This window comes from Polypterus senegalus, chromosome 1 (genome assembly GCF_016835505.1).
Source record: "Polypterus senegalus isolate Bchr_013 chromosome 1, ASM1683550v1, whole genome shotgun sequence".
NCBI lineage: Eukaryota > Metazoa > Chordata > Cladistia > Polypteriformes > Polypteridae > Polypterus > Polypterus senegalus.
The window spans coordinates 196,233,382-196,259,923 of NC_053154.1; the positions used below are offsets into that span (position 1 = coordinate 196,233,382).

The following is a 26,542-nucleotide window of genomic DNA, read 5'->3' on the forward strand; positions in this document are numbered from 1 at the left end:
CCCCTTGCTAAGCCGCGATCATTTATTTAAAACAAATCACTTTTGCTCAGTGAGCTGTGGACCCGCTATACCACAATGGATTGATTTAACAATTAAAGTATGGTAATACAACTAGATCTGTGTGCAGCAAGTATCAGAATTCAGTTTTTGCCATAACAGGTAAAATAATAAATAATGAATAAAATGTAGACGAGTATGACTTGTTCAATAATAATGTCTTGTACATCAAACATAACACAGGATAACCAAACTAATCTCAATTCACTAATATTCTTGCTGTTAGTATAGTATTCCAATTGCAATATTACACTAGGCAATTTTTAGATTGTTTTACACTTACCAATGGCTAGCTGTAGACGATGACCAAAGCATTGTAGCCGTTCCCACTCATTCAGTTCCATTGCAGAGATGTTATTAGTGGCATTATCTGTGGTGACACAGACAAGGTGGCATTCTTGCAGTCCCCATGACTCCAGTGCATCTCTCAGACCTAGATAGATAAATACTTTATTAGGGGGTCTTTCTCGGAATTACTACAGTAAAAATGACAGAACAGTAAACTAAAAGTACCTCATACAAATTACTGCACGAGTAACACACCTTGGGCTATCATGGCTCCCGTGTGGTCATCTGGAAAGTACGCAGTCTGTAAACAGCGAGCACAGAGGATCCAGTCTTTGCTGATGTAATGGATGGTTATGCTCATGTAGGGCTGCGTAGCTCTGCTCGTCCACAGGTCAGTTGTCAAGGCATAATGGACCACACTGCGAACATCCTCTCTACTTGGGCCCGCATGCTATATAAGCGAGGCAACTCGACTTTACTGAAGTGCTTACGACTGGGCATAACGTACCTCGGGTCAAGGACTTTGACAAGGTCTCGGAAGCTACCCTTCTCAACTGCTTCCCCTTGGGTCATGCCTTTACAAATGTAATGCAAGATGGCACATGTGATTTCTTTATGGCACTGGGACGTTTTTTCATACGGTGTGCTTTTTATGAAAGACTCTTCAATTTTAGGCTGGCTATATTTTTTCTCGCCACTTGCCCGGGCTGTTTCACAACTTTCTTTATGTCGCATTTCTTCGATTCTACCGTATTCTTTTTCGTGGACCTTCTTCAAGTGGTAAAAGAGGTTTGTTGTGTTAGCGTCGGGCGTGGAAACAGTCTTTTGGCAGAGTTTGCACATGACTGTCTTCTGCTCCGTGTCAGAGCTCTTGAAGCCAAAATGCAACCAAATCACTGACGCACCCTCACATTTCGGTAAAAGTACTTCTTGGGCTGCTGCCTGCATAGCAGTTTCAGTTTGTTGCAACTCCGGGCATTCATCTTTAACCTCTTGCGTCTCCATCTTTAAGCACTCACGAGTTAACTAGCGTAAAGCATGTCGTAAAGCATGTCGCAACAACGTAAAGCGCCATGTCGCAAAACCACAAGACGGAGTTTCTTTGCGAAAAAGTTCATTTTTATTCTAGATTATCACTTATATAAAGGGTAGAGTATGCATTGCATAGCGACAAGACATTATCATACATTTGTCATAGCTTATTTAATGCAATATTTTCTTTAGTAATTGATAAAATTAGGTTAGAAACGATAGAAACAATAGAAGAGAAATAGGACGATAGACACTTTTCTATCATCCCCACGATATATATCGTCATATCGCCCAGCACCAACTCGTAGTTTCTGTTATTTTTGTGATGAAATTTTAAACTTTTTTTCTATATTGAGGTCGCCCTTTTGAACCCCCCTGATATTTACTACGCGGTGAGGTGTTTGTACTCTATCAACATTAATTATTTCCAGAGACATAATTTTGTCTATTTTTCCAGCGCATCGCGCACAAAAGCAAGGGAACGATGGGAGCACCAGAACTCTGCTCACATCATGTCGCTTCGTACCGCAAGCTGCAAGTAGTAAGTCTATGATAAGTGGAATACTGCTACGCTTTCCACTCACGGGACGGAAGGACAATACCGACCGCTTTTATAAAGTAAGAAAGAAGAATAAGATATCGCACAGTCTGGAGTAGAAAATCATCTATTACCTGGAGAAACGAAACTACAAATCCCATCGTGCATTGCAAAATGGACGGGCGTGTGAAACTCCACGCCTGCGTAGCACTCACGGGACGGAAGGACAATCCCAACCGCTTTTATATAGAAGGATTGTCAAGACATAAGTAATATATTCCTAAAAGGTACTGATACTATAGGCAAAAATGCACATTTATTTTACTTAGAGCATTTATGTTAAAAATCCTACAGTTGTAATCCTTTGTTACCATATATTATTTTTTTATAAAGTAATCTATACTAATAAAAGGCAAAGCCCTCACTCACTCACTCACTCACTCACTCACTGACTCATCACTAATTCTCCAACTTCCCGTGTGGGTGGAAGGCTGAAATTTGGCAGGTTCATTCCTTACAGCTTCCTTACAAAAGTTGGGCAGGTTTTATATCGAAATTCTACGCGTAATGGTCATAACTGGAAGCAGTTTTTCCATTTACTGTAATGGAGATGAGCTTGAACGCCGTGGGGGCGGAGTTTCGTGTGACATCATCACGCCTCCCACGTAATCACGCAGTACATAGAAAACCAGGAAGACCTCCAAAAAGCGCTGAAGAAAACATGCATTATATAATTGAGAAGGCAGCGAAACAATAAGAAGCGAAGCGAAAGTGACATATACAACCATATTCATGAGTTCTGCTACTTCGGAAACAAAGCACGATGTAAACCTACACTTTAGATTAAGTTCATAGACAGGCTACGCTGGCGCTTGTAATTTAGTGCCTGCCCATATAAGGCCGTCCGTCAGCGGCAATCCAATAGCAAACTCCCACTAAATATTCACGGGTGAAGGACTGTGCTTATGGAGAGGAAGATGAGATGGTCAGGGTGGTATTTGACACAAACTCAGCGAAACTGCGAGAGAAAGTTTTAAGTGCCAGGACTAAGGTAACATTAAATACAGCCATGGACATAGCACGAGATGGCACCAGCACAGCTGGGAACCTTGATGCATGTACACCGAAGCTCACGGAACTGACGAGTGCACAGATAAAAGCAACAGTTCCAAAGAGCGCTGAACAAAACCGAATTACACAATTGAAAAGGCAGCAAAAATATGAAGCGCCTGATAAGCATATTCATAAATCCAGCTACTGCGAAACAAAGCACACGGTGGAAAAGTCAATGTCCCGCTAAAGGAAGACAGTGTAAAAAAACCCGTGCATGCAGTGTGTCAGGTCTCAGATAAAGAAGAAGACGAGCTGTTTATTGATGCAGTAAGAAACGAATCGATGAATGAAACCTGTCATCTTTACAACGATTGACAAACACGGAATGTAACTTGAACACAACACATCCTACAAATACGAACCTGATTGAAAGAAATAATGATAATCAAATCCTTGATGACAGCAACACTCAGTAACACTCACAAAACAAATACTGTATATTGACAGTCATGTTACGTTATTTTTAAAATGTTCCCTTTTCTTTTCTAGCTTTTTAACACACTACTTCTCTATGATACGCTGGTATATATATATGTATATATATATCCCGATCTACATACTCGAATAATGGATACTTTATTCGCCATCAATGATTGTTTTGGTAAAGCCATACTCAGTGTATTCATTAGATGAACGGTAAAAAAGTAAGAGCGAGGGAGGATGACTTATTGAGGCATGCAGGCTGTAGTGCGCGCCAACTCTATCTGAATTGCGATCACATTTGAAAAATATATCTTTTCAAGTTCTATTTAGTCCATATGTGTCAAACTCAAGGGCCACGGGCCACATCCGCCCGGCGTAATTATATCCGCCCGAGATCATTTTATATACTGTATTATTGTTATTAATGGCCCGGGTATATGAAGCGCTGGTAACACAATAAACTACAGATCCCAGAATGCAGCGCTTCAGCTGCCTTGCCAACACTTACGCGCTAATCAAGTCTAGCTTATGATGCTGCAAGTTATTGCGGCTAGCTCACACGATGCTGAGAGAAAAGTTGATTCTGAAAATAGAGCCTTTAAAACCGATGGGAGGCTGAGTATATGTTTACTGAACCCGTGTGTCTCATTTGTGGAGCTAATGTGGCTGTAATTACAGAATTTAATCTAAGACGGCACTATGAGACAAAACATCAGGGTAACCTGAATGCAATGCAGAAGATACAGAAAGCAGAATAATTAAATAAGAATCTGACACTTCAGCGGACGTTTTTACCCGTGCACAATCACAAAGTGATTTCAAGTGAAGCTGCTTTTATGGGAGACACAAATGCACCCTTGCACCTTGCCCCACTTTCCCTGTTGCCAAGTAATGTTAAACCAAGTCGTCACTATGGTGTTCCCAACACGCACTTTGCTGATAAACTGAGCGCGCACTGAGTTTGCACGGCGCTTTGGTGACTTTGAAGAACAAAAAGTCCGTCTACATGCGGCTCGAACCTTGTGCATGTTTGGTAGCACATATCTGTGTGAGAAGCTCTTCTCAGTGATAAAGACTAACAAAACAGCACACAGGAGTCGCCTCACTGATGAGCACCTGCAATCCATCCTGAGAATCTCCACAACACAGAACCTCACACCAAACAGAAACGAACTTGTGGCCAAAAAGATGCCAGGCGTCCAGCTCTAAAATGACATATGAGCAAAGACAACTGAATGATTTGATTTGTTATTGCTGAAAGGAACACATTTTATTTATATTTCTAGGTTTTGTTATGCAGCATGTTCATATTTGAATTTGTATAATTTTGACAGGATATATTTTTATGGAGAGCAAAATATTATAAGTTGTTTAAGGTTTGAGTTGATTTATTCAGGAATAATATTCCTGTCTGTTTTTACCATTCCTACCAAAAATATTTCTGTCGACTAAATAAAAGTTCCTTCTATTTAAAATTTAAATAGAAATTGAACAAATACGATAGTTCATAATATCCATGCAGACTTGCACGTAAGAGCGGGAGTTATCCGTTTTAACAAGCAGCGTATTGCACTGATACGAAATAGCTGTGTGTGTATATATGTAGATATGTATGTATATGTATATATATGTTTATATATGTGTGTGTGTGTATGTATATATTTATATATATGTGTATTTGTGTGTATATATGTAGATATATATGTATGTATATATGTGTGTGTGTATATTTATGTGTATATGTATAGATATGTATATATATATATGTTTATGTGTGTGTGTGTATAATATATATATATATATATATATATATATATATATATATATATGACAGCAACACTCATCACTCACAACAGTGACAAAACAATTACATTGACAATCATGTTACATTATTTTCAAAATGTTTCCTTTTCTTTTTCATTGCTTCTTTAACACACTACTTCTCCGCTGCGAAGCGCGGGTATTTTGCTATAAATAATATTTGCCCAGTATGTCACAAAAACAGGTAGAAGTGGGAGGAAAATTAACACTAACTAGCAGACTAATTAAGGTTAATACCCGATCATGAATTGAGGAGCCTGCAGTGTTTACTTGCAATCACTTCAGAAATGTCTCCCATCTGTTAATGCCCAGTGGTCTTAATACCTGGCCACTGGTGTGTCTGCTAAAGGAATTCTGGCTTAGATAGTCTGACTTAGTTTGGGGAAAGCAATGCAGATGGTGTTACACCTCAGCTGGGCTAAGAGGCAAGATGGATCCAGCAGTATAAACAACCTTGGAAGTGAACGAGGCAGATGAGAGTGTGTTAAACCACATGGCAGATGCTGGTAATAGCATTGTAAACCCATCAAGGAAGGGTTCGGTAGACCGCATAATTGCCGTGACACCCATGCAAACCACCACTTTTATATACCTCCTATGTTTAATTTTTATATATAAAAAATAATGTTTTTTTATAACAAACTAAGTTCCCGATGCATCTGTTTTGTTAATTGAGATATTACTGTATGTATAATTATGAAGTATGTACTTGCACATAGTATGCCTCACACAATTCAAATTACAATTTAAAACATAATTGTTTTAATGTTTGAAATATGACTTTTTTTGTTTTATTGAGGTTTGTGCTTTCTATTTAAGACACAATAATATTTAATAGACTGTTTAAGTAGTAGAGATGAAAGTTACTTTTTGTTTAGTGATTTTCACAGTTTATTAAAACTCTATTAAAAAATACCACTTTAATCCCATAGCATAACATTATAATAAATGATAAACTGATTCTCAGGCTCCCTTCTCCATCACCTAACAAAATGTAATGTGCAAATTCACCTTTTTGTTTTTCAGTTTGATATGAAAGCACAGAGTAAAAAAAGCATCAGGTTTAAAACATATTGCAGCTGTTAATTTGTGCATTCAGAAAAAGGTAAAATGCTAATATACTACTCAGAAAATTAAAGGAACACTTTTAATCAAGAGTACAGCATCAAGTCAGTGAAACTTGTGGGATAATGATCTGGTCAGTTAAGTAGCAGAGGGGGTTTCAGCTGCTTTGATGTTAATGAAATTAAGAAAGCAGGTGCATTAGATGGGCAACAATGAGACGACCCCCAAAACAAGAATGGTTTAACAGGTGGAGGTCACTGACATTTTTCCCTCCTCATTTTTTCTGACTGTTTTTTCACTAGTTTTGTGTTTGGCTATGGTCAGTGTCACTACTGATAGCATTAAGCAATACCTGGACCCTACAGAGGTTGCACAGGTAGTTCAACTTCTCCAGGATGGCACATTAATGCGTGCCATTGCCAGAAGGTTTGCTGTGTTTCCCAGCACAGTTTCAAGGGCATGGAGGAGATTCGAGGAGGCAGGCAGTTACTCTAGAAGAGCTGGACAGGGCCGTAGAAGGTCCTTAACCCATCAGCAGGACTGGTATCTGCTCCTTTGGGCAAGAAAGAACAGGATGACCTCTGCCAGAGCCCGTCAAAATGACCTTCAACAAGGCCACTGGTGTGAATGTCTCTGACCAAACAATCAGAAACAGACTTCATAAGGGTGGCATGAGGGCCCGACGTCCTCTAGTGGGCCCTGTGCTCACTGCCTGGCAACATGGAGCTTGACTGGCATTACCATAGAATTGGCAGATCCACCACTGGCGCCCTGTGCTTTTTACAGATGAGAGCAGGTTCACCCTGAGCACATGTGACAAACATGAAAGGGCCTAGAGAAGAAGTGGAGAATGTTATGCTGCCTGTAACATCATTCACCGTGACCGGTTTGGTGGTGGGTCAGTGATGGTCTGGGGAGGCATATCCATGGAGGGATGCACAGGCCTCTACAGGCTAGACAACGACACCTTGACTGCCATTAGGTATCGGGATGAAATCATTGGACCCATTGTCAGACCCTATGCTGGTGCTGTGGGTCCTGAGTTCCTTCTGGTGCACAACAATGCATGGCCTCATGTGGTGAGAGTATGGAGGCAGTTTGTGGATGATGACGAAATTGATACCATTGACTGGCCCCCATGCTCGCCTGACCTAAATGCAGTAGACCACCTCTGGGACATTATGTTTTGCCGGCAGGTTGCACCTCAGACTTCCAAGGAGCTCAGTAGTGCCCTGGTCCTGTCTGGGAGGAGATCCCCCAGGACACTATCCATCGTCTCATTAGGAGCATGCCCTGACATTGTCAGGCATGCATACTGGTGCATCTCAATAAACTAGAATATCATTGAAAGTTAATTTATTTTAGCAATTCAATTCAAAAAGTGAAACTCATATTATATAAATTCACAGAGTGTGCAGATTATGGCCTACAGGTAATGAGAACTCAAAATTCAGTATCTCAGAAAATTAGAATATTATATAAGACCAATAAAAAAAAAAGATTTTTAATACAGAAACGTTGGCCTATTGTAAAGTATGCCCATGTACACACTCATTACTTGGTCGGGGCTCCTTTTGCATGAATTACTGCATCAGTGCGGCGTGGCATGGAGGCGATCAGCCTGTGGCCCTGCTGGGGTGTTATGGAAGCCCAGGATGCTTTGATAGCGGCCTTCATCTCATCTGCATTGTTGGGTCTGGTGTGTCTCATCTTCCTCTTGACAATACCCCTTAGATTCTCTAAGGGGTTTAGGTCAGGCCAGTTTACTGGTCAATCAAGCACAGTGATACCATGGTCATTAAACCAGGTATTGGTACTTTTTGCAGTGTGGACAGGTACCGTGTCCTGCTGGAAAATTAAATCAGCATCTCCATAAAGATTTTCAGCAGAGGGAAGCATGAAGTGCTCTAAAATTTCCTGGTAGACAACAGCACTGACTTTGGACTTGATAAAACACAGTGGATCAACACCAACTGCTGACATAGCTCCCCAAATCATCACTGACTATGGAAAACTTCACACTGGACCTCAAGCAACTTGGTTTCTATGCTTCTCCACTCTTCCTCCAGACTCTGGGAGCTTGAGTTCCAAATGAAATGCAAAATTTACTTTCATCTGAAAAGATGACTTTGGACCAATGAGCAACAGTTAAGTCTGTTTTCTCCTTGGCCCCAGGTAAGACGCTTCTGATGTCTCTGGTTCAAGAGAGGCTTGACACAAGGATGTGCACCTTTTTCTTCCACATTTTTTCCTTCCACTCAACTGTTCATTAATATACTTGGATACAGCACTCTGTGAACAGCCAGCTTCTTTAGCAATTACCTTTTGTGGCTTACCTTCCTTGTGGAGGGTGTCAATGACTGTCTTCTGGACAAGTGTCAAATCAGCAGTCTTCCCTATGATTGTGTGGCCTACTGAACCAGACTGAAAGACCATTTAAAGGGTCAGGACATCTTTGCAGGTGTTTTGGGTTAATTAGTTGAGTGTAGTGTACAATATTGACCTTTTTGACAATACAGTGATCCCTTGCTAAATCACGCTTCGACTTTGACGGCTTCACTCCATCGCGGATTTTAAAGGTAGGCATATCTAAATATATATCACAGATTTTTCGCTGGTTCGCAGATTTCTGCGGACAATGGGTCTTTCAATTTATGTTACATGCTTCTTCAGTTTGTTTGCCCAGTTGATTTCATACAAGGGACGCTATTGGCGGATGGCTGAGAAGCTACCCAATCAGAGCACGTATTACATATTAAATAAAACTCCTCAATGATATACGATATGCTTCCCACACGGTGCTTTGCACACTTAAAAGCTCTAACAGCCCTATTGATTTTTGATTGTTTACTTTACTCTCTCTCTGAAATTATCCGCTCCTGACGCACACCTTGAAGAGGAACATATGCTCGCATTCTTTTAATTGTGAGAAAGAACTGTCATCTCTGTCTTGTCATGGAGCACAGTTTAAACTTTTGACTAAAGGGTGTTATTTCATGTCTAGAGAGCTCTAATAATGTTAAAACACGTATTTAGATGGTTTAGATAAACAGGTTTTCAATTCTCTAACTGCGAAAATATTAGATTTATAAATAAAGAATCCTACTTCTTGGAAATTCATTTATCTGTCTGGAGCGGATCAACCGCTATAAACGAGGGTTTACTGTATAACTGTGCAGAGAATATTTATAAACAGTGTGGGAGAGTTTCTAAGAGCTTAAAATATATAAAAATAACCATACAAACATATAGTTTCTACTTCGCGGATTTTCACCTATCGCGGGGGGTTCTGGAACGCAAACCCCGCAATCGAGGAGGGATTACTGTATTGTAGTTTTCCGAGATACTGATTTTTGGGTTTTCATTAGCTGTAAGACATAATCAGCAAAATGAAAAGCAATAAACGCTTGAAATATATCACTAGCCTGTCGCATTATTTTTTCACTTTGATTTTCGGGGTGTCTTTGAATTCAGCCCCCTGTAGTTTGATGATTTTCATTTCCATCAAACAATGTTTCATTCCTAACACATTACCCTGTCCATATCAGTATAAATATCCAGCATGATTTTTTTTCTCATTGAGATCTGATGCATTTTCAAAGTGTTTCTTTAATTTTTTTGAGCAGTTTATAATGAAATAAATTATTTTTAAAGGTGTACATGCTAACTAATCACTTGCCATTCTTGTAGTAGTTATTGCCATTTTTTGAGCTGCAGAATAAAATGAGGTAAAATTATTCCTTTCTGATCATCCATTTCCTTCTTTCCCACACTTGAGATGTTTGAATAATACACTACCCTGTTTAAATTTTGGGATACAGGGTGTAACCATCTCAATTTTCAGTAATCCACACGGCAGTAATGAAAAAAGTATTCTTTCTTGATGTGCAAATGAGAATGAGAAACACTTCAGTTTTGTTTCTTGCACTGCATTAAATCTTTTCTGCATACCACATCAAAAGTAATAAAAAAAAAACCACCAAATCACTTACACTGGGATGGGCAATGCAAAACTGTGAATTTACTCAATCTGCTTAACAGTTAAAGATCATATGGCAGCATATGTTGTAAGGAAAACAGTTATTCTACAGGGAGGCACTTCATGACCTTGTACTAGTTTATAATTCTTGTAGCTGTTATACTTCTTCTTCCTCCTCCTCTTTTCCAATCTTCTATGTGGAGTCGATATGTTTAATCAACCTTTTTCAAGCAGTAGTGTGGTCCTACACCTCCTCACCAGTTAAACCCTTTTAATTCAAATCTTTGGCCTCCCTTGCTTTTGTCTTCCCTTATACTTCCATTCCTATCACTCTTTTTCTGCCCACATATTCATTGTCTGCATTCATCCCATATCCACTTTTGTTGTACCTTTGATTGCCTCATTTCTTACTCTGTCCTTTTTTTGCAACTCCACATGTCTATCTCAGCATTCTCATTTCTGCCACATCTAACTTCTCCTACATTCCTTTTACTGTCCATGTCTCTGCTGCATACATCATTGCTGGTGTTACCTTGGTTTTTAAAAACGTTACCTTTAACCTTTGCCTTGATTCTTCAATCATACAGTACTCCTACTACTTTCTTCTACTTGTTCATACCACACTGCATGTTATAGGTTATATTTGCATGTAATTTTCCATCTTTATACACTCTTTAGTATCTCTCCTGCATGCTAAGTCCTAAAACTTGATTGTCATTAAACCTCATATATTCTCTCTTCTTCATATTTATCTTCAACCCTCTATCTTGCAAAGCTCTTCTCCATTCTTCCATCTTACTCTCTACTTCTTTTCTTGTGCTACTCAACACAATGCCATCAGCAGAAAGCATGCCCCAGGAGATTGGTCTTTATCCAATGACTCAACTCATCCATAACCAGATTAAAGAGGTAAGGACTTAAAAGATGATCCCTGGTGCAGACCTACTATATCTGGGATTTTGTCTGTTACACTAACACGGTCTTTAAACCTGTGTCCTCACTCACTCATGCATATCTTGGACATTTCTTACATGCTTCTCCGAGTTTTAACAGTTTAATTGTCATCCTGATTTAATAAAGCACTTTCTTTTAAATGGTTAATTTTCATTTTGGCCAAAGTAGTTTATAACTACTTCAAAGAAAACGTCTATTTTCCTAAAAAAAATTTAAAGTATACTGTATAATTTAATAAAGTAATACAGTGATCACAAGCTGGTACTGTGCCAGCTAGCTGAATTCATGGCACAGTTGTTCCAAGACTGTTAAATGTGATCTGGCATGGGTTATAGTATAAAATTAGCTTCTCTAAACCAGATCATTTTCTGCTATTGGCTTTGGCTCTGAATCTGTTTTGGTATAAAAGTACCTGGTTTAAAACCATCATTCAGTGATTCGCCACTTTTACAGTAAAGTTTATATACTTGAAACAATTCTTGTGTAGTTAGTTTTCATTGTCCCTTCTCCCAAATAATGTTTACATTAGTTCCTCCCTGTAATACTTATCTTCAGATTTGAAATTGCCTGTGAGGGAATGCCATCTCTTAATTGCATGAAGTGCTGCAACCTACAGAATTACACATTTTTTTGGCATTAGATATTACATCTCTTTTAATTATACTTGAGGACCACCTTGAGATCTTTTCTCTTTATTTTCACAATCCTTTTGCATGCATAAAAGTACCTTTTTATTTTCTTTGAAACAAGTTTATTCTATTGTATGGTATTATTTAGGTGTTTTGAGGACTTTAACATGTTCATTCTATGGACTTTGCTAATCAGTGCCACACTCTGTGGTGCACACTTTTCACTAAGAAAATATTAAAAGATGAAAATATTTTTTTTACTGATACTGCTTTTGGTTTTCTTTGGAATTACTTTACATTCTGTGTGTTCTGTTAGAGTTATACAATTGCTGTTTGTGGTGAAGTAATGATTCTCTGGGAGTAATCAAATTACGTTGCCAAGCAACAAATCCTTCTGATGCAGTTATTTCAGCTTTAAGCTAATTTCCTGTAATTGTTGCACATTGGAAATGGAAAGGTGCAAGTTGTATAGCTCCTACAAAAGCAAATGCAAAACTTCATTTACACTTATTAAACATAGCTCATGGATTCACACAGCGTGTTTGCCACCACAGATTGATATTGGAGGTGTTGGAAATGGTCCAAATAGAAAATTCATTTCCAATTTACAGTGAAATTAAATGTTTTCTACTGCTTTGATTTTAGTTTTAACAGAGCAAAAGCAGATTAGTATATTCACACACAAAATGTTACTTCTCAGTTTTGCACTAGGCTTTAGTGTTCTTTTAAGCATCCCAAACAGACTTATCATTAGTTTAAATCCTGTCGATCAATTAAAAATGTTACATTCTTATGCATAAACCAGAGGGAAATTCAATATGTATTCTGTAGTACTGGTGCTATACAAAGAGAAACTTCTGAATTTATTGTTAGGATATGTACATGGACAGCATTCATATTGAAGCACAAGTATTGGAATAGTGAAATCATTATTCCATTTTTTTTTGTCCATTGGAATTTCATTGCGTAAATTCAGCAAGAGAAAAAGTAAAAGGAAGCAGGGAAGTAACATTCAGTCATTGGCAACAAACATGCAGGTACTAGCAAGAAAAAAATCTGATGACTAAAGACGCAATCAAAGCGTCTACTGCTCAGTATGCTTTTCACAACAAAGAAAATTATCTTGCCAAATGAAGATCAATTTTTAGGGTGGAAAGAGAAAACAAAGCAATTCCAAAACTGAGTTGCTTGGCACAAAATTGTTTCTGTGTTATGACATTTTCAGTACCCTTTGAAAGAGTATTTTCTACCTCTGTCTTAGCTGTGCAGACCTTTCCCCCAAAACTATGGCTATGCTTTTAATTTCATTTTTTTAATGATGCTTACATACAGTTTATGGTACTTGTAAATAAGTGCTTGTTGTGTTTGTGCATTTTATGAATGAGAAATAGGTCTAGCCCAGGTGACATTACTGGGCATTATTTCTCATCAATATGTGTGGCAACTGGTAAACATGTGCCCCACCTTTAATTGCAATGGAAAAATTACTTTTCAGAAGACATTCTGAAAAAGGTACTTTAATTTTTCTTTTTTTTACTGTTAATTGAATATGTGATCAGTAATGCTTACAAAATTTAAATGGACATCCCCAAATTACTTTTCTTTAGTATGCAAGCAAATTCATGCTTACCGCATACTGATTCCTCTGTTGCTGTACATGTGTTCTTTATGTGTATTTTTCTCAAAGTAAAAGTTAATTTTATAACAACTAGCATTCAGCACAGATCTGTCTGGACTATTTTTTCAGATTAGAAACATGCATTGTATTGCCATATTAACATCAAGAGATGAAAATGCAAAAAAAAAAAAAGAATAATTAAAGGGTTAGACAACAAATTGACACTAGAATTATTGAAGCCAATGAAAAAACTCACCTTGAATCCCTTCTCACCTCTCCATCAGCATCTTTTGTTTTGTAAATGTGTCGATCAGCACAAGCAACAAGCAGCCTGCTGTTCCATACCCTGCCCTGACAGAGCTCAACTTGGGCAAAATGGTCTCCCAGCTCACTAAGGCTCCTTATCTGCTCATAAGGTGCCTGGAGTTGTATAGGGTAAATAATATAGCATATCGTTATTTGGAATACATGCATTTCATGCATGTTCAGTGACTACAAAGATCTGGGTAAGTGTAGAATGAAAGGAAATGTAAGGCAAAAAAAGCAGAACACATGCCTAAAGCAGAAACTTTTTCCATGTTATACTAATAATGATGTGAAGTGTATAATATGTGAAGACTTTAATCCAAATATCAAATTAACATGCGCGCTTTTATTCAAGAATATAACCAAAGAAAAAAAATGCATTTGATTTAAATGTTGCAGTCAATGAGTTAAAAACCCTAGCTCAAATATCAGTTAACAGGCAGTTGATACGTTTTCTTGAATCGCATAGTGGAAAGAACTGCTGCCAAATAACCCAAAGATACCGGGTTCAAGTATTGGCGCTACGAGTATTTAGCTGCTGCTATTATTAAAAACATACATTTGATTTGAGTCTGTAACACCCAGTGTTCATTTTGGCTACTTGTAAAAGTTAGCACTTGTTTTTTTTGACGTTCACGTGGTACAACAAACTTGCCTGTCCCTCACTGAGTTGATGCCGTTTATCTCCATTCTTTTCACAAGAGTATCTGTGTGGCTGATGCCTGCTCAGAACTATTTGTTGTACCGGCAATCAAAGATACAATGTCCTGTGACCACTATCAGACTGAACAAAGGCAGTACCATAACAACAGACAGCTTCTTCACTGCGCTTATGCTTTTACTGTACCACAGCGCAACTCTTCTTGGACCAATAAGTAAAATGGGGCTTCCACCTGTAGCCGTATTCACTTTAGCATGCAAGCAATTCTCCACACTAGTGTTTAGATCTGGCAGTGTCATGCTGATGGTGTATGTGCCGAAAAAGTACAAGCCTTTGATTTTAGTTTGTAACAGCCGATGTAAAGTTTTGCTACCTGTAAAAGACATCATTAAAAGAATATAAGCAGACACACAAATGCTGGTGAATCATGTCTTCTGGGTGTCTTGTTGTCACTTTAACTTTTTGTCATTCAGTTTATTCTTGAATAAAAGCACACTTGTTTAGTTATTCCTTTGTGAAAGTGTTTATTTCATATTCCAGTAACCACTTGAATGAGATTGAATCTGTCTCTGCCTCTCTAGTGCACGCACATTATTATTTGAAAAAGATATGCCAGATGTTGCCTGAAAATGCAGATAGAGCAGAGTACAGGCAAGATCGAAAAAAAAATGTTAAAATGATAACTCATGTTCAAATGGCATAGTGTTTTTTCGATCTTGCCTGTACTCTGCTCTGTCTGCATTTTCAGTATCATGTACCATAATGCGAAGTACAGGCAAGATCTGGCATAGCATTTTTAAATAATGGGGAGTTTTTTCGTAGGCTTTGGTAATTCTAGTGTTAAACTATGGACAGCTGCTGGTTTTCTCCTAGAATTGTTTATAGCATTATACTTTGAATTAAACTTTACATTGTCAGCAAGAAAAAAGAAAAACTACCATAGACTGCTGGCATGCTCCACATGAAACTACTATATTAATCCTGAACTCTCTTTATCCTTTCCCAAGTCACATGCAAATCATGGTTTTTAACTGAGACACTGTGGCTAAAATTGTATGTTTAGGTACTCTGATGGATCTCAGTTCCTGCATTTGAACATTTTATTCACAGATGGTTACTTATAATAACACATTATATTATCAAGGTATATTGATATTTTTCAAGTCCAAGAGGAGATTTATACCAGCTTGAAACCGCCGATTACTTGAATTAGTTTTTTGGCTGGGTGACATAGTGCTTAGTACTTCTGCTTCACATCTCCTGGGTCCAGGTTGTCAGTTTCTTCTTACATTTAAAAGATATGTATGTTAGGTCAGTTGGAAGCTGTAGTTTTAGTGTGCGTGAGTATGATTGACCGGCATTGTATGAAGTGTAGTTTCATTGAATAGGCCCTGATAGCTCAATGTAGCCATGTAATGAAAAAAATTATTTTTAAATAATGTACATGAATGAATACAGAATGTGACTTTTTTTATCCCTGCTGTATTCAAGCTTGGCAATGGTACTACCTTACTGATCTAAGGACTTGAATTCAGTTCATACAATCTTGGTGTGTAGTTTTTGTTAGTGTTACCTGTTGATCAACTGGCGTTCTCAGTGCTTCTGTGATTTCCTTCTGCTGTCTGTAACTGTAGTTTGGCAGAAAATGTTTTCAGAAAATGTAAAAGGGTTAGATACGAGTCTGTTCCATTCTATGTTAGCAATTAAATTTGTGTTATGGTTGCCTTGAGCTCCCAGATTTTCCCCTAAAATATAAGATCAGTGACACTTTTCTTCCCAATTACCTAAGTGAGGGCTTCCATCACTGTTGTTAATGGCTTACTCCACCATTGAGCATACTTATTTACTTCTGTGCCTGTCATCTTTAGATTACATTTCCACTGACTGCCCTATAAGGCAACTAATATGAGGTTATTTAAAATGCAATTTCTGTAGTGTTCATGCATTATCACTACATACAGAAATGTTTTTTGTATCATGGTCTTCCAGTAAGTAAGGAAAAACAACATTTTTGGTAATTTCCAGAAAAACTCTTTCTAATCTTGCATTTTCTGGAGAGCAGTTGAAGTTTTTCACGTTCAATTATTGTCTTGGGCCAAACTTTACATGCAGATAAATGTTTGATAGTGTTTCTTCTTCTTGTTTTGATTTCAGAAATGTGGATGCTCCCAGTAATGACAAGGACATAATTTCTTTAAACATATAATATGAAAATGATGAGTTATAAACTGAAATGCATTGTTTATTTGAAAGTTACCTGTTGCCTATTTTTTATTTTTAAATCCACCTTTCCCTTATTCTTTCTTTTTTGAGCTATCGAGAATGGAGTCTTCATTGCTTCTCATCATTTCATTCTTTGTCTGTTTTACAGTCAACTGCTTAAAAGCCTTGGCCAAGCTGGTGAAATTGAGCCAGAAACTGAAGGTATTCTAAGCGAGTATGATGTGGATTTTTCAGAGTTCTCGGAAGAGGTGCTAGCTTGTCTCCCACAGGCACTTCCCTGGGTAATTCCAGCAGTGGAGTACCAGAAAAGAAGAGACTTAAGGTAGGAAGGCAGTCCTTTTTCCAGTGTAATATTTTAGCCAAATAGGGTATTCCTAATATGTCTTGCTCCACCCCTCTGTGACAGCAAGTAATAGATTAATAAACTGTTTGATTGTCTTAAATATTCTTTTTTGTGTGACATATGAACAATATTTATTCTTATACATCTCTTCATATTTCAAGTTAGAGCATATTTAAAGAGTCTTTAAAACTTAATTTTGCTGTGCTTATGTTTCAAAGTGAACTTTTATAGTTAGTTTGCTTATGCTTTTTCTTTCTGAGTTCCATTATGCATTTGGCAGTAAAAGGTGACATAGTCCACCTTTGCTATCTCCATACCTTGAATAATTAAAGAATCATTGAAAGTTCTGAAGTCGTTCTGATTCTGGAGTATATTGTCATTTTGCCTCTGTTATTATTTTTCCTTTTCTACTATTAGACCATTAATCAAGAAAAATGAAAGAAATACAGAAATTTGAAATTAGTCGAGAAAAAAATAAAACATGCGCGTTCAAAGGAAAAGTTTCTCTTTTGGAGGCGGTTTTTAATTTCACCATAAACAGTCTACAGTTTTACATCTTGTTGGTGAAACTGAGGAGTTAATTTCACATATTGTACACAACTTAACATAAAGGCTAAGCAGTGTAACATTTTATTTTTACCATGTGGAGCAGGGAGTGCTTTTATCAGAGAGAAACATGCTTCTTCTATAAGTAAGCTGAAAGTGCAAAACAATTGATTCTTTTGGTATCCATTCTCAACAGCATGATTGGTATACTGAGTATACTGTAATACTGGCTTGTATTTTTCTAATGGTTTCATTATTTTTTTGACATTTACTTTTTATTTTTCTTGTGCATTTTTCAGTTGCGACTAAGTAAACAGACTGGGATTGTCTTTAGATGAATCAATGTTTAGCTATCTTACGTTTAGGATGTGACACCATGAGCTGTTTATTGTACAAACTTTGACATTGAATAAGTCACTCTTTAAATATCTTTAAATATTTTATGACTTGCATTGTGACCTTCTAAAGCGTGAATATCAAAATAGACCTCAGCTGTTCTGCTGCCTATAATTCCTTGCACAACATATTGTTATAGATTATCCTTTTAACAATTATTGATTGATTGATTCCTTACCTTTTTATTAATTTTAATTAAAAGCAAATAACAATCCATATAATCAAATCAAACTTAAAAAAAACAAAATTCATCCACCACCCAAAAGAAAGAGAGAAGAACCAGCCAACAAAGCAAATCTTTAAAGCAGCAAGAAAGAGTATTCTTTTCCCCAATATTGAAGATTATTCTAAAATGTTATTGATTAGATCCTGTCATATTTTTAAAAAAGTTTTGAGCAGATCCTCTGAGTAAGAATTAGATTTTTTCCAGTTTCAGATAGTATAGGATAGGTTGGCAGATGAGATTAGACAGGAGTCCCTGTGGACTATGATGTTTGCTGATGACATTGTGATCTGAAGCGAGAATAGAGCAGGTAGAGGAGACCATGAAGAGGTAGAGATATGCTCTAGAGAGGAGAGGAATGAAGGTCAGTAGATAAACACGTGTGTGAATGAAAGGGAGATCAGAGGAATGGTGAAGATGCAGGGAGTAGAGTTGGCAAAGGTGGAGGAAGTTAAATACTTGGGATCAGCATTACAGAGTAATGAGTAGTGTGGATGAGGGGTGAAGAAGGGAGTATAGGCAGGGTAGAGTTGGTGGAGAAGAGTTTCAGGAGTTCATACCAGCAAGAGTGAAAGGGAAGGTCAACAAGACGGTAGTGAGACCAGCTATGTTATATGGGTTGGAGAAGGTGGCACTGACCAAAAAATAGGAGACAGAGCTGGAGGTTGGCAGAGTTAAAGATGTTAAGATTTGCATTTGGGTGTGACAGGGATGGACAGGATAAGAAATTGGTACATTAGAGGTTCAGCTCCTGGTTGGACAGGTTGAAAAGGTGGGATAGTGTTGGATTGGACATGTGCAGAGGAGAGATGCTGGGTATATTTGGCAAAGAATGTTAAGGATGGAGTTGCTAAGTCATCAGAAAAGAGGAAAGCCTCAGAGGAAATTTGTGGGCTTCGTGAAAGCGGACAGGCAGGTGATGGGTGTAACAGAGCAAGATGCAGAGGACAGGAAAATATGGAAAAAAATGATCCACTGTGGCAACCCCTAACAGGAGCCGCTGAAAGAGAAAGTAGATGATAATATATAGGACATCAGTTACCCTTTGACTTAAAGGTGGCAGGTGGGATTCTTCCAGTTGAGCAAGATAAGTCTGTGTACTAGTTTTGAGGTAAGGCAATTACGATTGGTTTGTCCTTCTTCACTTTGAGCCCATCTGGGAGTACACCAAATATGCTATTAATGGGTTAGGAGTGATTGTGACAGCAACATTATTTATTTATATAGCACGTTTTCATGCAAATGATGTAGCTTAAAGTACTTTACAAGATGAAGATAGAAAAAATAAAATAAGGCAATACTAATAAAAATGAAATTAGGCATTACTAATTAACATAGAATAAAAGTAATTTCCGATGGCCAGGGAGGACAGAAAAAACATTATTGATTATGATTCATATAATATGCTTTGCATATGTCATGTGTCATTAATCTCATTTATTTTAAAATATTTACATTTTATTCATTCATTCACAAATATCATTGAAGAGAGATTCCCACATGTAGAAATCTGCTCATTCGGAAACGCATGTGAAATCAATGGCAGTGGCAAAGTGGGGGTATCAACTTGGTGATTGCCATGCTCAAAACTGTATATGTATTCAACGATCTTCCCCCATGGAGATCACTGTGCTCGCAGCCATATCTGAAATTGATGATCGCTTATGTTCCCCATTTGGAGAACCCATGCTCGCAACTGCATATGAAATTGACGGCCCCACCCCCTTAGAGATTGCTGCACATCTGTATTGTGGGGGGGGGGTTTGGAGTTGGGGACTGTTGTTGGCATGGGAAGAGGGTGGTGCTTGGATGAGGTTTGGCACACCCTAAATCATGGCACCCATGCTGGTTTCTACTCTGCCTATGCCTTGAACCAGCTTCCAAACTGGATAAGACATCAAGGCATGTCCTTTCTCCAGTGTATTTTGAATCTGTCCCAAGTGTTTACCTTCTTTGCTGTGCCTGGTACATCTCCATTGTATTGTGCCTTGGGGGAATCTTCACTATTTCCTCATACCCATTCAACTGGTTCTTTCAGTATAGTAAAGCAGCAGTTCTACTTTGATATTCCTGGACTTCTTACCCTGCCACAAGGAAAAGCCTAGGGACCTGACAGAAAAAAACTAATTTAGGCCACTTGTGCTTATGAGCTTGCTTATATATTTACTTATTTTTGGTTACTACAATATGAATGAGGATGTAATTTGTGTCATTCAGGTTCCCAAAACTGAATATTCCCCCAGCCTCAAGGCACAATAAATTATCTGCTCCCTCTTTCCAATGAAGTTCTTTTCAGTTTCAGGGAAGCCACAAACCATCCCAAGGTACTAATAACATGGTAAATATGCATATTAAATAAATTTTGTGAGCAGAAGCTAATGCATGATATAGCTTTCAAAGTCTTCTGGAAGATCCTGTCAATAGTCAAACATTGTGTGAATTTAATCTGAGGCTTCTGCATGATTGCAGTAGGGAAAAAACAGATCATTTCCCCTTCCTAACAGGGTTCAGATAGTGCAGAATCATTTCAATAATCTTTATCATCATTTTCCTCCACTTTATTAAACTCCTAATACCTCTCCCTTTGGCATCAATACTGAATGCTGGTTTAACTGCAGTGTGTTAAGATTAAAATGAAAGTAATTGACGTGATAGTCATTGGCTTTAACTATGACGGTAACTGCTCCGTTTCTGCCCACACAACGGTAAAACTCCACACCATTTTGAACTGAAACTCCTACACAAAAGTTAATTACTGACAAAATCAGAAAAAAATTGTTTCATGTACTAAGATTTCTTTGTCAAGGTAACTGAACCCCTGGTAGTCACCATCTTAAACAATCTGACAAATTTCTGTAATGTGGCAGCCATCATTCCCACAAGAGTTACTGCTGAAGATGACCTTTTAACTCCCTAATTTACGCCCAACATCAGGACTTTTGTGACCATGGCAGGACATGAGCTCAAACAGAACAAAGATGGTTTCATAGCAAGGCATTAATAATATTCAACATTGCCAGTATACTTTGAGGAGGTTAGGAGCATGCGCTGATACAGTGCGTTGCCGCATCCACCACATGACAAACCACCTCAGGATCCCAGATTAGGGCTCAAGTGCAGCCATACAACAGGTGACACCTCAGTACCACACTAGTTGAGATGGAAAGGAACAGTGTGAGGTTTTTTACCATGACTGGAGTGCCAATCTTGCCACCAACCCCAAGTTTCCCTGTTGGTTGGAGTGCCTGCTTGCAGGGATGGATGCAGTTTAACATCATACCCAGGACTTAAATGATAAGTAATATAATAATATTGTCAGGTCACTGGGAACATGCTATACACAATTGTCCATGAATAAAATATTCCTGCAATAGATCAATTCCTGCTTTTTTCTGCTTTTCCTAGTGACTTGGCTTTTGTTGATGGTCATTTCAAAGCACAGTTTTACAGGAAAAGGTACTGTTTTTAATTGAAATGGATGATAAATAGGAATAACATGAAACATGAATATGTATCTTATCATTTTTAGATATTTACTATTAGTTGTGTAAGCCTGTGCTGTAAAAAGCCCGGGCTCCTAGAAACCATAGATTCTGGCACTTCAATCAATCAATCACATCATTTGTGCATTAGAAGCTAGGCAAGGTTCTCTTCGGTTTCGTTTTGCCGACATGCTCGCCTCCATTGTCTATCAGTGGCTAAGCGAGTTTCTCTCTTTTCTCGGCGGTTTCACTTTGGTGACAGAGTCACTTTCTTTGAACTTCATGCTGTAGACTCGCACTTCTGGGCCGGTCAGACAGGCACACACACTTCCACATGTAGACATTTATATGTAAGATTTTGTTTGTACTGTACTAATGTACAGTGTTTCTATTCATGTTTTTCTTTAGTTGTATGTAGTTGTCCTTTAAAATCCTCATATCTAAATAAATATGCAATTCAATGGTTGAAGTCAAGATACTTAAGTGCTAATCCCTATATTTCTTACAGACATATTAACATAGTGAGAAGCATGGAGTTGTACCTTTGAGCATCACTGAACAATTGATGTGGTTTCAAGTGCAAGTGAAATTCAAGTGCCAATATCTAAGACCTCCCTCCCTTAGTGCTTGCAGCATCGCAGTTGAAGACTGGGGGTAGAAGGGGGTTCAATTTTTTGTACTGGAGGTCAATGGAGTGGAAGAGATAACCAAGATGAGAGCCTGTACACATTTAAAAATGCTGGTAGTCCACAGCAAAAAAACAGTGCTTGCCAACCAATGAGCTTTGCATCTTTCTTGAGCTTTGCCGAACTTTGTCATTCCATTCCATTTCACAATGTGATCACATCTGTTTTTTCCTGTCCAGAACATTGCCCTATCTTAAGTCATCTGTCCACATCATTGATTATTATGCTATTTGTGTGGCCTGTCAATCACATCTGCTGCATCCATCATTTATCTAAAGCATGCTCTCAGTGTAAAGCATGTAAGTTAGCATAATATTAATAAATATCAACAAATAAAAAGAACATGTCAGCTAATTTTCTTTTTTCTATAATGTAACAAAATTTCAGTTAAATCTGTAAAGACATTTTTGAGATTTTGGGGGTATTTAGTTTTTCTATTGTAGAGGTTTTGCCCTAGATGTACCATCCTGCCAAATTTCAGCTTTTTAACTAAGTGAGAGGTAGTGCTTTTATTGAAGAGTGAGTGTGTGAGGGAAGGAGTCAGTCAACTTTGCATTATCAACAAATTATATAGATCAATTTTTCACTTAATAGCAGAGTTCCTTTCTATTTCATGATTTTTGTCCCTCTTTGGCATGCATGCTACTGACAAAGTTCTTTGGTTTATTTTTTCTGGACAGGGCTGAATGTATATTCACCATTGACCCAGTCACAGCTAGAGATCTTGATGATGCTTTGTCTTGTAAGCAACTAGCAGATGGTAAGTTTGAGTACATACAACTGTAAATGTACAACTGGTTTTAATCTAATTTCCTATGAAGTGAAATTACCAGATATCATTAGAATTAAACTAGGAGCTCATGAGTTCATAGAAGTCTGTAACTTTTAAAGAAGAAGGGTTAATATAGCACTACCAACAGAGCTATTTTTATTCCTTTTATCTTTTTTTTAAATGTACCAATATATCAATGTATAGCTTCCAGTGATGGCTATTTTATTTGGAAGTAGAAAACTGTTTATGCATAAAAACATTTCTGGTTATGTAATGTGAGCATTTAGTACACTTTAGTATTTAACAATTTTTGGATTGCTTTAAAATGAAAAGTCTTCAGTAAAAATGCAAAATACTAAAAACATATGCAAATAAAAGAGTTTTTTTAGTGTGTACAGTGTTTGGGTTTAGAAGTCAAAAAAGGCTATAAAAGGATGTAACACAGATTAGATTAGATTCTTTATTTATAAAAACACATTTAAAACAACAGAGGTTGTGCCAAACTGCTGTACAAAGAAGCATTAAAATAAACACAATACAAACAATCATGCAAAAGCATATTAATAAAACAACCAATTATAACCTCCACCACAATCCCATTATACACAGTGAAAGGTGGAAGAAAACAAGTAGGTCTTATGCCGACTTCTAAAAACCTCGATAGAGGATGAAGACCTGATATGAAAGGGCAAGTCATTCCAAAGCGTGGCATAACAACTGAGAAAGCTCTGTCTCCCCTTGACTTTAGCCAAGATCTTGGCACTACATGGAGCAGTCGTCCATATGACCTCAGTGCTCTTGGTGGCACATAGGGGTAAAGGAGGTCACAGATATATTTTGGAGTGAGTCCATGCAAGGCTTTAAAAACAAACAACAAGATTTTAAAATCAATGCAACACCTCACCAGTAGCCAGTGGAGAGAGGCTAAAATGGGGGATATGCGATCCCTTTTCCTCGACCCAATCAAAAATCTAACTGCAGCATTCTGAACCAGATGAAGGTGTGACAGAGCAGATTTTGGCAGACCCACATATAAGGAATTACAGTAATCTAGGCGAGATGTAATAAAGGCATGAATGACTGTTTCTAAGTCCTTTTGTGATAGAAAGGATTTTAGTTTAGAAATTTGCCTCAGTTGGTAAAACTGGACTTTACTACCGTGGAGATTTGTTTTTCAAAACTCAAAGATGATGCCTAGGTTTCTCACTTCATTAAGAATTATTGCTGACAAAGGTCCTAACTGCATTTCGAATTCAACTGCAGATGCGGTAGGATCAAAAATAATGACTTCTGTTTTATTTTCGTTTAATTGCAAGAAATTGTGTCATCCAATATTTAATATCCTCAAAGCATGTCAACAGCTTTTTTACAGATGAAGTGATGTCAGAAGTAACTTTGAGGCACAGCTGTGTATCATCAGCATAACAATGATATGCAACATCATGTTTGTAAAAGATGGCCAGGATAGAAACTTGAGGAACACCTTGTGTGACAGGAGCTGGCTGAGAGAAATTCCTATCTATGCTATAGATCTAAAGGCTACCTTGCTCCCAAGAGAATAACCTAGTCACATAAAGGCTGACACATCTTGGTCCTTAAGAATCACCTAGCCACACTTGGGCAATGCCACTTACCAGTCAATGATTAATTTCTTCAACTGTGCTGTCTTCTATTGTGGCATCCTCTCCGCCTGTTTGGGAGAAGTGGTACTTCTACCTAACATGTAATAAGAATGAGCAGCCTTACACCATGACTGGGAGTCTCATTGATTGTGTCCTGCAGTTGATCAAAAAATTTATCTGTCACATTTTCTGCATCTTTTGTCAGTGCATAAATTAGTATCACAGTCATCTTCATATGTGTTGATTGAAATCATGCTGTTATGATGCGTTCACTAACTGGTTTCCATCCAATCAATGCTTGAGCTGCCACTTTGCTTAGCATGAGGCCAACACCATGTATATTCAGATCTTCATGGCCAGAATGGAGAATTGTTTATAAATATATACAGTGATCCCTCACTGTATCGCGCTTCGACTTTCGCGGCTTCACTCCGTTGCGGATTTTATATGTAAGCATATCTAAATATATATGATGGATTTTTCGCTGGTTCGCAGATTTCTGCGGACAATGGGTCTTTTAATTTCTGGTACATGCTTCCTCAGTTGGTTTGCCCAATTGATTTCATACAAGGGACGCTATTGGCGGATGGCTGAGAAGCTACCCAGAGCACGTATTACGTATTAAATAAAACTCCTCAATGATATACGATATGCTTCCCGTGCGGTGCTTTGCCTACTTAAAAGCTCTAACAGCACGTATTGATTTTTGATCGTTTGTTTTTCTCTGTCTCTGACATTCTCTGCTCCTGACGGAAGGGGTGTGAGCAGAGGGGCTGTTTGCACACTGGCCTAGAGGATACAGATGCTTCTCTAAAAAATGCTGAAAGACTGCCTTCACATTGCTCCCTTCCTTGCGGCTGCTTTGCTGGGGCTGTGCTTCGCATACTTAATACTTCGCATACTTCGCGTGCTTAATACCTATTAATTTTTGATTGTTTTCTTTTCTCTCTCTGTCTCTGTCTCTCTCTCTCTCTCTCTGACATTCTCTGCTTCTGACGCGAAGAGGAACATATGTTTGCATTCTTTTAATTGTGAGACGGAACTGTTATCTCTGTCTTGTCATGGAGCACAGTTTAAACTTTTGAAAAAGAGACAAATATTTGTTTGCAGTGTTTTAAAGTTCCTGTCTCTACAATCTCCTGTGTTTCTGTACAAATCTGTGACCCAAGTGTGACAATATAAAAATAATATAAACGTATGGTTTTTACTTCACGGATTTTCACCTTTTGTGGAGTGTTCTGGAACGAGGAGGGATTACTGTATACATATATATACTAGGGGGCTTCGCTCGCCCACCCCCGTGTTTGGTTTACTGGATTTACAATTTAAAGAGATTGTTATTTCATGGGAATTGTTACATATGCAGAATTTTCACTTTTACTTTAAAAACTTTTGTAAAAACAATACTTGTCCTTTATTTCCGGCCCGGGCGTGGTTACATCTCTTTCTCGCAGGACATATAATGTTGCCCGCGTTGTGTTATAATCAGTTTGTTATAATATTAAGTTTTATGTCACTGTCTCTGTGCACATTGTTATGGATTCATTCATACAGGCAGGCCAAGTATGGTACACACTGGCTAGGCTGCATTTAGAAACCATTAGCCTAGCAGTTTGGAGAATGAGACAAACTGCAGTGTGAGCATTGTGCTGTCCTTGTTGGAGGTGGGGTTTGAGCTTTTACTGTTCTTGTTTGGAGACCAGAGAAGACCAGCATGTGGAGAAACAAGTATATAAGGCTTGAACTGCTGCCAAACCCTTTGAAG

The 26,542-nt window shown here is 38.0% G+C and overlaps 1 protein-coding gene across 2 annotated transcripts in view; it reads left to right on the top strand.

The window, feature by feature from the left end:
- Window positions 1–26,542, top strand: part of dis3l2 (DIS3 like 3'-5' exoribonuclease 2) — a 516,063-nt gene that overhangs the window by 244,469 nt on the left and 245,052 nt on the right. For both annotated transcript variants that reach the window (XM_039766315.1, XM_039766323.1), the window contains exons 9-10: window positions 16,856–17,029; window positions 23,064–23,143. In XM_039766315.1, the coding sequence (XP_039622249.1) occupies window positions 16,856–17,029; window positions 23,064–23,143 (254 nt within the window). The remainder of the gene's footprint in view (window positions 1–16,855; window positions 17,030–23,063; window positions 23,144–26,542) is intronic.